General features: G+C 39.3%; 1 protein-coding gene across 1 annotated transcript in view; it reads right to left on the bottom strand.

Annotated features, from left to right (window-relative positions):
* RTF1 (Rtf1, Paf1/RNA polymerase II complex component, homolog (S. cerevisiae)) overlaps positions 1-14,302 on the bottom strand; it is a 79,542-nt gene that overhangs the window by 20,540 nt on the left and 44,700 nt on the right. The window contains exons 3-4 of the mRNA XM_012649376.1: positions 7,436-7,583; positions 4,099-4,303 (exon numbers count right to left, since the gene is read on the bottom strand). Coding sequence (XP_012504830.1) covers positions 4,099-4,303; positions 7,436-7,583 — 353 coding nt within the window. The remainder of the gene's footprint in view (positions 1-4,098; positions 4,304-7,435; positions 7,584-14,302) is intronic.

The following is a 14,302-nucleotide window of genomic DNA, read 5'->3' as shown; positions in this document are numbered from 1 at the left end:
GTAAGCAGAAGAATAAAGATTAAAGTTGAAATTGATGAAATAGAGACTAGAAAAACAATATAATCAATGAAACCAGAAGTTGGTTCTAGAAAAGGTCAACAAAATCAACAAACTTTTAGCTATACTGATGAAGAAAAAAGAGAATACTCAAATTACTAAAATCATGTATGAAAGAGAGAACATCACTATCAACCTTACAGAAATAAAAGAGATCATAAGGGAATACCATGAACAACTGTATGGCAACAAATTAGGTAATTTAGATGAAATGGAAAAATTCCCAGAAAGCCTCAACGACCAAAATTGACTCAAGAAGATAAAGAAAACCTGATTAGACCTCTAACAAATAAAGAGACTGAATAATGAATAATTTTAAAACTCCCAACAAAGAAAAAGCTCAGGCACAGATGGCTTCACTGGAGAATTCTACCAAAAATTTAGAGAATATATTTAAAGAATACCAATTCTTCACAAACTCTTCCAAAAAACAGAAGAGGAGGAAACACTTCTCAACTCATTCCAGGAGGCTAGTATTACCCTGATACCAAAATAAGACAAGGACATCACAAGAACAGAAAAATATAGACCAGTATCTTTTATGGATACAGACATAAAAATCTTTAACAAAATAGTACCAAATTGAATCCAGCAACTTCAAAAAGGATATATATACCACAACCAAGTAAAAATTATCCCAGAAATGGAAAAACTATAAAACATTGTTGAAAGAAATAAAAGAAGACCTAAATAAATGGAAACACACCCATATTCATGGATTGGAAGAAAATATTACTCCCAAATTTGATCTACAGAGTCAACATAATTTCTATCAAAATCCTTGCTTTTTTTTTTTGAGACAGGGTCTTGTTCTTTCATCCAGGCTGGAGTGCAGTGGCATGATCACAGCTTACCACAGCCTTGAACTCCTGAGCTCAAGAGATCTTCCCTCCTGCCTCAGTCTCCCGAGTAGCTGGGACTATAGGCACATGCCACCAGGCCCAGCTAATTATTTTATTTTTTGGAGAAATGTGGTCTTGCTATGTTGCCCAGGCTGGTCTCAAATTCCTGGGCTCAAGTGATCCTCCTGCTTTGGCCACCCAAAGTGCTGGGATTACAGGTGTCAGCCACCGTGCCCAGCCTTTTTTTTTTTTTGCTAGAAATTGAAAAGCTGATCCTGAAATTCACACAAGAATGCAAAGGGTCCCTTATACCAAACAATTTTGAAATAGAGAAAAGCCTGAGGACTCATACTTCCCGATTTAAAAACTGACTACATGGCTCCAGTAATTAAAATAGAACAGGGGCAGGCATTGTGGCTCACGCCTGTAATCCTACCAGTTTGGGAGGCTGCAGCGGGAGTATTGCTTGAGGCCAAGAGTTCGAGACTAGCCTGAGCAAGAGAAAGACTTAGTCTCTACAAAAAATAGAAAAATTTGCCAGGCATGGTGGCATGCACCTGTAGTCCTACCTACTAGGGAGGCTGAGAAAGGAGGATCGCTTGAGCCCAGGAGTTTGAGGCTGTTGTGAGCTGTGATGACACCACTGTACTCTAGCCTAGAAGACAGAGCAAGGCCCTGTCTCCAAAAAACAAAACAAAACAAAACAAAAACCCAGAATGGAAATGGCATAAGGTAAGGATAGACAGATGTATCAATGGAATGGAACTGACCATGCACAAATAAACCCATATATATATGGCCAATCTATTTTTGATAAGGATGCCAAGACCATTCAATGGGGAAAGAATAGCTTCTTTTCAACATGTAGTGCTGGGACAAGTGAATATGCAAAAGAATGAAGTTGGAACCCTAGCTCACACCATGTACAAAAATTATCTCCAAATGGATAACAACCTAAATACAAGAGCTAAAACTATTATAAAAATTTTGCATTAAATATAACACTACCCAAAGAGTGAAAAGACAACCTACAGAATGGGAGAAAATATTTGCAAATCATGTATCTGTTAAGAGTTTTGTGTTCAGAATATACAAAGAATTCTTGGCTAGGCACAGTGGCTCACACCTATAATGCCAGCACTTCGGGCAGCCAAGGTGGAAGGACTGCTTGAGTCAGGAGTTCTAGACCAGCCCGGGCAACATGGTGAGACCTCGTCTCTACAAAAAATTTAAAAGTTAGCTGGGCATAGAGGTGTGTACCTGCAGTGCCAGCTACTCAGGAGGCTGAGGCAAGAGGATTATTTGAGCCCAGGAGTTTAGGTTACAGTGAACTATGATCAAACCACTGAACTCCAACTTGGGCAACAGAGTGAGATCCCATCTCTACAAAATAATAATAATAATAATAATAATTTTATAAAAGCAAAAACAGGCCAGGAGTGGTGGCTCACGCTTGTAATCCTAGCACTTTGGGAGGCCAAGGCAGAAGGATTGCTTGAGTCCAGGAGTTTGAGACCAGCCTGAGCAAGAAGAAGGAGACCTCATCTCTACAAAAGTAGAAAAATTAGCGGGACATGGTGGCACATGCCTGTAGTCCCAGCTACTTTGGAGGCTGAGTAAGCTATAATGAGGTCACTGCACTCCAACCTGGGTGCCAGGGTGAGACCCCATGATTCATTCATTCGCGAATAAAATAAGTTTGAGACAAGACATTCATTCCTTATTCTGGAGCTACTTAGTGATTTTATCATAGGGCCCCAATTGGCTTTATATGACAACTTCTTGTTATGCTCTCCGCTGTTCAGAAATACAAATTTTAGAAGTCACTCCTAACCATCTGGCAACTCCAGCACAGTTTCTTAAGTGCTGTTTGTTCCAAAACAGGTAACCTTGGAAGCACTTATACTCGAAACAAATGTCTATTGCTTGCTGCTGACTGAAAGCCAAACATTCTTGTCAAGTATAACTCATCACACTTAATGTCTCCAAAAGGGACAAATAAGCTCCCAGATGAAATGGTACTAACTGCTGCCAAAGAAAATGCTTCTATTTTTCTGTCATGGTATTAGGTAGGTAGGGAAGGAACCTAGTTCTGAGGACTATTTCATTTCCCCGAGATAAAAGCCAAGTTTATTTTTACCTTGAAATTCTGTAAGGAGATAAGGGAGAACTTTCGCCATTTAAAGTATGGCACAAGTTCAGAACTGAAGCAGCTTCTGAATATCAAAAAGCAATTTAACATTTGAGTTTTTAAGAAATATAAAAACCATGTTAGAAAGATAGATACCTAACTTGTATATAATGTGGAGAAATTCCAAATCTTGAATCCTGTCAAGACAGGGTTCCAAATGTGAATTTTGGAAAATTATTTCCACTTGAGAACTTGAACAATTTCAAGCCAATTTGAAAATATAAAGCTGTAAAACACCATTTGTTCATTTAATTTTTACATATCATTTGATATGGTTCCTACATTATTCAGTAATTACTGCATTCATATTCTAAAATCAAGGCAATCTCATGATTTCCTCACTACTTTTTGGTGAGTAGAAATCAAAGCATATAATGATCTTTATCAAGACAAAAAGAATGTCTGTAAATCCCTTCAGATTTCTGCTTGTACTGCCTATGTTACAGAATAGGTAAAATAATAGGAAATGTAAGGCAGGAGAGGATGTTGCCACAGTGCATTTTATGGGGTCAGATGGTCCCAGGTTTGAAATCCAGTTCTACCATTTACCAGCTAAATGACATTGGGCAAGTTTCTTCTTTTATTCATTCAACAAATAGTGCACATCTGCGTGCCAGTCACTGTTCTAGGCACCAGGAATAAAGCAGTGAACAAGACAAACTAAGTCTCTGCCTTCATGGAGCGTACCCCTTGGTTACTAAATATTTCTAAGCCTAAGTTTCTGCCTCTAGAACATGGTATAACCAACTTCACAGGGATGTTGTGAAGATTAAATAATACACATAATGTCTTATGAATAAAACCTTATGAATAATGCACATCAGTAAAGCCAATGGCACTGAGTAAACAATAAAAGTGATCTTAAATTTTTTAAATACATCATTTGCATCTCATCAAGTTAACGATCACATTGCCAAATGCCAGTCTCCATACAGAGGTCAGACGTGAAGAAGAGGAGAAATACAAGACAAGAAATAAATAGAAAAGGCAGGGTGGCTACAACCTTACCTTCTTTTCAACACCTCCCTCTTCTCTATGCGATTGAACAGTTCTTGCTCTCTTTCTTTCTCTGTCATCTGTTCTAGACGGGCTCTGTCTTCCTCATCTCCCATGAGGTCCTCTCCATAGCCATCATGGAACTCTTCATCTTCTGAGGAAGAGTCTGAATCTGAACTGGAAGAGGAGCTGTTGCTGTCAGAATCTGACACTTCACCTGCAACGAAAGCCCAAACACAAGATTATACTGTGCTACAGAAGACTGAGGCCATAGGTGACTCCACAGTGTTGATCATCATCATGCTTGGCTCTCCCAGGTCAAGTGGCACATAGCCACCTCAACTCCCATAGGACAAGTCCTTGGTTCATCTTTGGTAAATGCAAACACAGGTTAGGGAAATTTAGGCTGGAATAAGAGACCAGCTGTTCTTTTTATTTTATTTTATTTCTTTCTAGAGAGGGGGGTCTCACTAGGTCGCCCAGGCTGGTATTGAACTGCTGGGCTTAAGTGATTCTCTCACCTCAGTCTCTCAAGTAGCTAGGCCTACAGGCTTATGCCACCACACCAGCCTACCTTGTCCTTTTTAATTCACATTTTGCATTTTGAAAAAAATTGCATGCCTGACAAAGACAAGATGACAAGAAACCAAAAAAAAAAAAAGAAAAGAAAAGAAAAAGAAAAAAGAAAAAAATTGCAAGCCTAGAGAAAAAAGATCTAAGAATAGTTTGACACCCATACATCCTCTACTTAGATTCACCCATTGTTAACACTGCCAATTTACTTTCTCCTTCTATCCACATATATAATGTATACATTTTTATTATTTATGTTGCCAAACTAAAAGTTGCAGAGATCATGACTCTTTACCCCTAAATACTTCTCCTAAAGGGGACAGTCTCTTAAATAACCAATTATACAATTGTCAAATTTAGGAAATTTAACACTGATACAATACTATTAACTAATAGTCAATATTCAGTCCATATTCGAATTTCAACAAATGTTCCACTACTGTCTTTTACAGCCACTTTTCAGCCAAAGTAGGATCCAATGTAGGATTATACATTGCATTTGGTTGCCATGTCTCTTTAGCATCCTTTAATTGACATCAGCCTTTCATTTTCATGCCACTGAATTTTTTTTTTTTTTTTTTTTGAGACAGAGTCTCACTCTTTTCCCCGGGCTAGATTGAGTGCCGTGGCGTCAGCCTAGCTCATAGCAACCTCAAACTCCTGGGCTCAAGTGATCCTTCTGCCTCAGCCTCCCGAGTAGCTGGGACTACAGGCATGCGCCACCACGCCCGGCTAATTTTTTTTCTATATATTTTTAGTTGTCTGATTAATTTCTTTCTATTTTTAGTAGAGACGGGGTCTCGCTCTTACTCAGGCTGGTTTCCCGCCTCGGCCTCCCAGAGTGCTAGGATTACAGACGTGAGCCACCGCGCCCGGCCCATGCCATTGAATTTTTGAAGAGTATAAGCCCCTAAAATTGTCTAATAGAATTTTGTGAGATGGTGATAAAAATATTCTGTATCTGAATACTAGCCACCATCTGTGGCTACTGAACAACTAAAATGTGGCTAGTACAATTGAGAAACTGAATTTTAAACATCAATTTTTTTCTTTTTGAGACAGGGTCTCACTCTGTTGTCCAGGCTAGAGTGCAGTGGCATCATGATGGCTCACTGCAACCTCAAACTCCTGGGCTCAAGCGATCCTCCTGCCTCAGCCTCCTGAGTAGCTAGGACTACAGGCAAAAGCCACCATGATCGGCTAATTTTTGTGTATTTTGTAGGGACAGTGTCTCACTCTTACTCAGGCTGGTCTCAAACTCCTGGCCTCAAGCAATCCTCCCTCCTCAGCCTCCCAAAGTGTTCCACCAACTGTTCCAATAGGATTACAGGCATGACCATCGTGCCCGGTCTAAACATTAATTTTTAATTTAAGTTTAAATAGCAACAGTTATCAAATGTCCCCCAATTTGGTTTGGTTGGTTTGTTTTGTTAAGAAACAATTCAGGTTATACATTTTGGCAAGAATACTCCATAAGTGATTGTATTTTTTCAATATATCACATCAGGAAGCGCCTGGCATCTGTTTGTCTTGTTACTAGTGATGTTAATTTGAATTGTTTAGTTAAGGTGGTGTCTCTCAGATTTTTCCTTTGTAAAGGCACCTTTTCCCCTCTGTAGTTACGTACTGGCAGATGCTTTGAGACTGTATTTGTATTTGTTTCCCAACAAACTCTCACTCAATGGTTTTAACAATCATTGATGATTCTTGAGTAAATCAATTATTCCTATGATGACTGAAAAACTGTGATTTTTCTAACCCTATAATTTCTTCTACATTTATTAGTTGGCATTTTTTTTTTTTTTTTTTTGAGACAGGGTCTTGCTCCATTGCCCAGGCTAGGGTGCAGTGGCATCATCATAACTCACTGCAACCTCAAATTTCCAGGCTGAAGTGATCCTCCCGGCTCAGTCTCATGAGTAGGTGCCACCATCCCTGGCTAATTTTTCTATTTTTTTGTAGAGATGGGGTCTCTCGATGTTGCCCAAGCTGGCCTCAAACTCCTGGCCTCAACTGATCCTCCCACCTTGGCCTCCTGAAGTGCTAGGATTACAGGTGTGAGCCACTGGGCCAGGCCCTTATTTGGCATTTTAAATGCCAATGTTTTAATGAGTCATTAAACTAATTATTGTGAATGCCTACTGACAATGGATCTTTATAGGACAAAGGGTGGCATGGAAAAAGACAGTACGTATTACGAATGAGTATTAAGTTAAATCAGCAATTTAACAAGAACTCTGCTTAACTCAATTTGAACTAATGTTCACAGGCATGTGCTTAAAACCAGGTCAGGCCAATTCTATACAAGCCAGTTTGTAGGTAAATATTATTACTTTTTTAAATTTAAAGTTTATCACTTTAGTCCTGGAACAAGTTCACTTTTTGAACTAGTGTTAACAGAAAATTCTGGAACTGGCTTCCAAAAAAGAATATTTTCTCCTGAGTTTTATATCTGGCTCAAGGACTCAAGGATTTCCCTTCTCAGGTGGACCATGCTCACAGAGAAAAAGGAGAGGGCACTCGCGATACAGTGAACCGAGACTCATGCAGGGACTCCTCATGGGTTCCATGGATGGGTTTCAGGGGTCTCACAAACACTTTGGAACTGCATGAAGCTTTTTTGCTTCATTCAGAGTCTCAAAGGATTCATGACCACTGGAAAATTAAGGACCATTTCTCGAAAGGCAGAGGTCATGCTGTAATACAGGCACCTTTCCTCCCCTTTCTGCCTCTGCGTCTTCAACCTGATGAGAGTGGGAGTTTGGGCTGAGCTCACCTTCCTCAGGGGCTGAGCTCTCCGCTGAACTGTCTTTGTCTGAACTGCCTGAAGAGGCAGTTTTGTTGGCCTGTTTCTTCATGGTTCCTTTCTTCTCTATTTTTCTGGCTTTTCCTTTCTTCTTATTTTTATTGCTCCCAAATGTCCACTACAAGGAGAAAAGAAAAGGAAAATTGAAATAGGAATAGGGACTTTATTGGGACAAGCTAGAAGATTCAAGAGTTAAGAGTCTCTGACATTCATCTTTGAACCCCAAACAATACATGAAAAAAGATACAGATTTCTGAAAACCTAGTTAAAACTTCGTAACTTCTGGTTTGGAATTTTTTAGAGATAGTAAAAAATTTACATAATAAGCATAAAATTTAATTAAGTTTTTTTTTTTTTTTTTAAGAGACAGCGTCTCACTGTATTGCCAGAACTGGCCTTGAACCCCTGGGCTCAAATGATCTTCTTGCCTCAGCCTCCTGAGTAGCTGGGACTAGGCATGAGTCATCATGCCCAGTTCATATATTTTTTATTGCAACAGAAAAACAAAGATATCAACTCTATGGCAAGTAAACTGAATTAACTAAAACAAGAAAAAACAGCTTCTCATGTTTTCTGAGGCAGAGATGGCAGTAATTGCTAAGGGTTGGTTGTCTGGGTTTCAGTACACAGAGAATGGTTTAGTTCTGGAGCAACTCTCAGGAAGGCAGGGAATGAAGCTTATGCCCAGGAGAAAACTGCAGAAAGCACAAGTAGAAAGGATGAGGGCCACTCTTTGGCATGGATGGCAGCACTGGCACCAATGTCAAAGAGGCACAAGGTAAAGTATATCATTAAATACATGTGTGTATATCTTTTTTTAAAAACCTGTACACACTATAACATAATGTTTAAACTGGATCATAAACATGAGATTCTAGACATCTAAACATGAGGAACCTGCAATTTGCTTCATTAGAGTAACAAACAGGCAAATATACAGTTAATTACCCCAAGGCCCAAACTACCATCTTCACCAAGCACTTTAATTATAAGGCTGAAAGACCATACGATTGCTTTAAAAATTAAAAGACTATTTAGTTATTATTAAACCATATCTTCTTTGATATTTTAACTTGTCAATTTAGAATGATTTTAGAGGCTGGTAATCCTAGCATTCTGGGAGGCCGATGTGGGATGCTTCAGCTCAGGAGTGTGAGGTTGCAGTGAGATGAGATGATACCCCCGCACCCTACCTAGGACAACAGAGTAAGACTCTTCTCCAAAAAAAAAAAGATTGGTGAAAAATACTTTACTTGGGAACTTTATTCTATGTACTACACAGAATAATCTCCATCTTTCCATTATCATAGACTGAATATCAAATCTGGTACTAACATAAAATTTCTACATCTAATATTTAACAAAAGCATAAAGTCTTTGCTCCTTCTATAATAGGTTGATAAATTAACCTCCTACCTTATAATAGCTAAGATCAGAAGTAATTTTTTTTTGTCTTTTTTGGTGAGTTGGGATGGGGTAAAGGGCTAGTTCTGAAGAGGTTTTCATCTTAGAAATGTCCCATGAATTATTCTTAAGAACCAGTCTGCTAGTGTACCTTGATACAATATTGTGCGAAAGTGTGCTATTTTAATATTCTGTTTTCATTTTAAATTTACTATTAGTTATTTTAATTGCCACTTTATTTTTGTACTCAAGAGCTAGGTAGAGGGGACAAGTGAAAATAAAACAGCCACATGTTCTAGTGTGATATATTAAGTGAATGAACAATGACTTCTCTTTATAAGTGAATTTACTTCTTACACTGTAACATTCTGACACCTAAAGCATTATCCAGAAATCCCAATGCTTCTCTTTTAAAACTGAGTTTTCAACCATTGCAAATTATAATCATTCAAAGAAGATAATTTTCTATCCAGTTTGAAAGACTCCAAAAGAGGTGAAAGTGTTCAATTTCTGGGCCGGGCGCGGTGGCTCACGCCTGTAATCTGAGGCGGGCGGATTGTTTGAGCTCAGGAGTTCGAGACCAGCCTGAGCAAGAGCGAGACCCCGTCTCTCCTAAAAAAATAGAAAGAAATTATCTGGACAACTAAAAATATATAGAAAAAATTAGCTGGGCATGGTGGCACATTCCTGTAGTTCCCAGCTACTCGGGAGGCTGAGGCAGTAGGATCGCTTTGAGCCCAGGAGTTTGAGGTTGCTGTGAGCTAGGCTAACGCCACGGCACTCTAGCCAGGGCAACAGAGTGAGATTCTGTCTCAAAAAAAAAAAAAAAAAAAGAAAGTGTTCAATTTCTTAGATAACTGAGCTTAAAATATATCGACTTTTTGTGCCGACAATACAGATACTACTAGAGTCAATAAAATATAAAATATCTTTTGCATTGGCTCTTGTTACAAGAAATAGCACAACTATACACATAACAGATATAAAATATTTATTTGTTGGTTTTGAAAATGGGCATGACCACCTTTTCCAAACAGGGTGTCTTGGCCCTTTGTACTTCTACCCAATGGGAGTAGGAAGAGATTGAGAGCATAAAGGTTGAGCCATCAGGGTCACATGTGTGTCACAGTGGCTAGGTCTATTTTTGCCTACAGATTTGGGTTTCTCATGTGGAACAGAGCCAAATTCTGGACTCCCTAGGGGAAAAAAGTGTTTATAAGAGCAAAATGACCTAAATGTGAAGTCACACAGGTGAATGTAACTCAGGAGGTGCTAAGAAGCAACCTGGCTTCCTTATTCTTCCACCCTCCATCTGCTTCAGTCTGCCTCAGCCTGAGCTTAGGAACTTGTTACTCATTTGTAGTCTATAATGTTCATCCCTTGTGCGGGAGGGAGAAAAGACAAGGGTAAAAGTAGAAAAAAATTAAAATGCTTTGATTTAGAGGGGGCTTTCCTGGCTAAACTCGAATGTGAGAAGGGAACCTCATTTTTTTCTTCCAACACTTTTCAAAAGAAATGAGATGACACAGTTGCCTTGCCTCCCATGAGGCTGACTCAGGTCTATCACACCAAAGACAAACCACCAAAAGCTCAATATGTGACAAGGTTTTGGGGGAATTATAATAAAGTGGGTGACTTTACTTTTAAAACCAAAATTTATTTTTTTTTTTGAGACAGAGCATTACTCTGTTGACCAGGCTAGAGTGCCATGGCATCAGCCTAGCTCGCAGCAACCTCAAACTCCTGGCCTCAAGCAATCCTCCTGCCTCAGCCTCCTGAGTAGCTGGGACTACAGGTGCATGCCACTATACCTGGCTAATTTTTCCTATTTTTAGCAGAGACGGGGTCTTGTTCTTGCTTGGGCTGGTCTCGAACTTCTGGCCTCAAGTGATCCTCTGCCTCGACCTCCCAGAGTGCTAGGATTACAAGTAAGAGGCACTGGGCTCAGCCCCTAAAGTTTCTTATAAATACATCTCTCAGTGTTGAGAAGCTGGATTGCAGCTACTTGTATATTTACTCTCTACAAAAGTATTTTATTTTTTAAAATCTTTTATTCTTTAAAATTTTAACCTTTAAAATCTAATTTTAAGAATAATATATGTTCATTATATGATGCTTTGAAAATATAGAAAAGATTTTTTTTTTTTAAGAGACAGGGTCTCACTCTATTGCCCAGGCTGGAGTGTAGTGGTGCAAACACAGTTCACTGCATCCTTGAACTCCTGGGTTCAAGCAATCCTTTTACCTCATCCTCCCAAGTAGCTGGGACTACAGGTGTGCACCACCACACCTGGCTAATTTTTAAAATTTTCTGTAGAGATGGAGTCTCACTATGTTGCCCAGGTTGGTCTTCAACTCCTAGCCTCAAGCAATTCTCATGCCTTGGCCTCCCAAAGTGCTAGGATTACAGGTGTGAGTCATTGCACCTGGCTGAGAAAAGTATTTTTAAAGTTAAAAAAAAAAAAAAATCACCCATATTTCTACCACCCAAAGATAAATAATCACTTAAAATTGGGGATGGGGGGCAATCTCAGATGGTAAAGACCTGTGGCAGGAAGAATTAATATCTTAATCCAGCCATTAGCCCAGAGATTGCTCACCTATCCCTGCAAAAGTCTTATTCTCTTGACTCTGAGAGAGGGAAAATGAATTCTTTCATTGCTAGAGTGTGGTAGTAGATGGAGTCTAACGAATAAAGGACAGGATTAAAGAAACAGTCTTATGCTTTCTCCACTCAGGAGGGAGTAGAGGAAATGATCCGGCATTTCTTAATTTGTTTGGGAACTATGGCTCTACTGAAAAGCAAGCTCTGTTGTAACCGTAAAATGCACCAAGCATAATGCAAGAACGAGAAAACAAGCGCCTGTTGGTGTGCATCTGAACTCTGGGAGGCCAGAGCATCCCCAATGACAGCTACTCAAAAACCACCTGGGAAAAGGAAAGGATCCATTGTCAGAACTGCTTTCCTGAGCATACATGTATGGCAGCCACACACAACACCAGAAATTCTTATGTAAATATGCAGTGAATAAAACCTAAAACAGAGACTGGATGCAAGATGTTTTCCTATCTGATAAATTACAAGAGATTAGCAATTTGACTCTCACTGATGTAACAGATACTCTAATGGGCAGCAATTATCTAACAATACAAGGAAGGTGAGTGCTACATAACCCTATGCCATCCTGAGTGTATGTAGAATGTTACAAGCAGGTCTTCATTCTGGGAAGCAGCTGTCCTTCCTGGCACTCAGCATAAAGATGGGAAGGAACACAGGGTGGGGAGTGGTTGCTTTGGACTTGGGTGGCATTCAGATGCTGAGTACTTTGAGCATCCTGAAGGCAGAAAAGCAAAGAGACTTCAAGATTTCAGAGAGGAAATTATCTCTAATGGCCAAGGAATATCCATATTCCTAGGCCTCAGGACCCAGAGTAGAAACAACTCCTGCCCAGTTACTCTGAACTGAATTTACAAGTGAAATAAAATACTTTGAAGTACATAGAGTTAAAGAATAACAGCTGGGCTAGTGACAAACTACACTGGGATTAGGGGTCAAAAGAACTGGGAGACAGCCCAAGCCTTTAATCTGAGACTGTTTCCTTACGTGTAAAGTAGCAATAATACTGCCTTGACCACTTATCAGGGTATGTGAGACCAAAGGGAGACAAAATAAGAAAAGTTTAGAGCACCTTAGAAACCATGAAGTTCTACATAAATGCAAGGTACCATTTTAGAAAAAGGAAATCAGAACTTTCATGAGCCTCTGCTTTCTTATCTGTGGAATAGGGAGTCCAGATGATCTCTAAGACCCCTAGTGTTGTAGGATTCCATATGAACTGAATGTTATACCAAGTCAAAGCAATTGTCAGAAGGGTTCTGTAGTCATTATTCTAGATACTGACAGTGGCCAGAAAGAGGTGTGTTTGAGAGTGCATGGTTCCTGATTTAGGTGTTTTTTTGTGAAGATAGAAAAGGGTCAGAAGTTTAAGAGTTAATGCAATTTAATGTTAGCCCAAAGAACATGAAGAATAACTTTCTTTTCTCTTGTACTGTATAATTAATCAGACAAAATACAAAAGATACTATTCTATTTTATAATCAAGCAATCACATACATTTAACTGGCAAGCATGAAGAATCCCTGCACTCAATCACAAAAATTTTTAGTCTGGTTTGGACACAAAAGCACAAATGAAACATAAGTGATACCAAAAAAATGTACAATTAATACTATATCATTTGGTAGGAAATATCAAAATGGTAAACAATTTTCAATTTTGATTTGTAAACAAATTTGACCAAGTGGTCCATGAAGATCACCTTATTATTCCAAATATAATTCTTATGATGAGATTTTAATTAAGTGCTACTATATGGATGTCTACATAATCAAGAGCCAAGAAGTATATAAAAATAAGTGTCATGAACAATCCAAATAGCTGTCACTAAGTTCAAGTACTAAAGCAGGGTATTCCAACCTAAACTCTACTAGGTATCCTGGTTTCCTGACCCCAGAGCAGATTAGACACGGAGTTGGAAGTAGAGCAGATTACCAAGAGATGAGCACAATGGTCACATCTTACCTATAGTGGAGAAGAAAGAAAAGCTGTAAAAAGCAGCACCACACAGTTCGATATTTTGGAAAACATTATTTTATAGTAGGAGAACTGCCATTCGTAGTCATGACTCCTTTTTTTTTTTTTTTTTTTTTTTTTGAGACAGTCTCACTGTCATCCTGGGTAGAGTACAGTGGCGTCATCATAGCTCACTGCAGCCTCAAACTCCTGGGCTTAAGCCATCCCCCTGCCTCAGCCTCCCGAGTAGCTGGGACTATAGGCACACGCTATAATCCCCAGCTAATTTTTCTATTTTTAGTAGTGACAGGGTCCCGCTCTTGTTCAGGCTGGTCTCAACACCGGAGCTCAAGCAATCCTCCCACCTCGGCCTCCCAGAGTGCTAGTTTTTTTGTTTTTTGGGTTTTTTTTCTTTTAAAGGGACAGGATCTTACTCTGTCACCCATGCTGGAGTACAGTGGTACAATCATAGCTCACTGCTGCCTCAAACTCCCGGGTTCAAGTGATCCTCTTGTCTCATCCTCCTGAGTCTCTGGGACTACAGGTGCATGCCACCATGCCCAGCTAATTTTTCTTATTTTTTTTTGTAGAGATGAGGTCTCACTATGTTGTCCAACTGGTCTGGAACTCCTGGCCTCAAGCGATCTTCCCGCCTTGGCCTCCCGAGCAGCTGGGATTACAGGTGCGAGCCACTGCACCTGGCTCAGTATAGTCATGGCTTTAAATCAACAAGAAAAACTACTCTACATAAAATTTACTATCAAAATTGTACAATAATGTCCAGTTATCCTAGGGATTGGATTTTTTTCAGTCACCTATATGGATCTCACCAGAAACACATTAAATTAGGCAATGCAAAC

Source organism: Propithecus coquereli, unplaced genomic scaffold, assembly GCF_000956105.1.
Source record: "Propithecus coquereli isolate 6110/MARCELLA unplaced genomic scaffold, Pcoq_1.0 Scaffold3, whole genome shotgun sequence".
Classification (NCBI taxonomy): Eukaryota; Metazoa; Chordata; class Mammalia; order Primates; family Indriidae; genus Propithecus; species Propithecus coquereli.
Note: the sequence above shows the minus strand (reverse complement) of the source record. Positions and strands in the feature narration are given on the sequence as shown.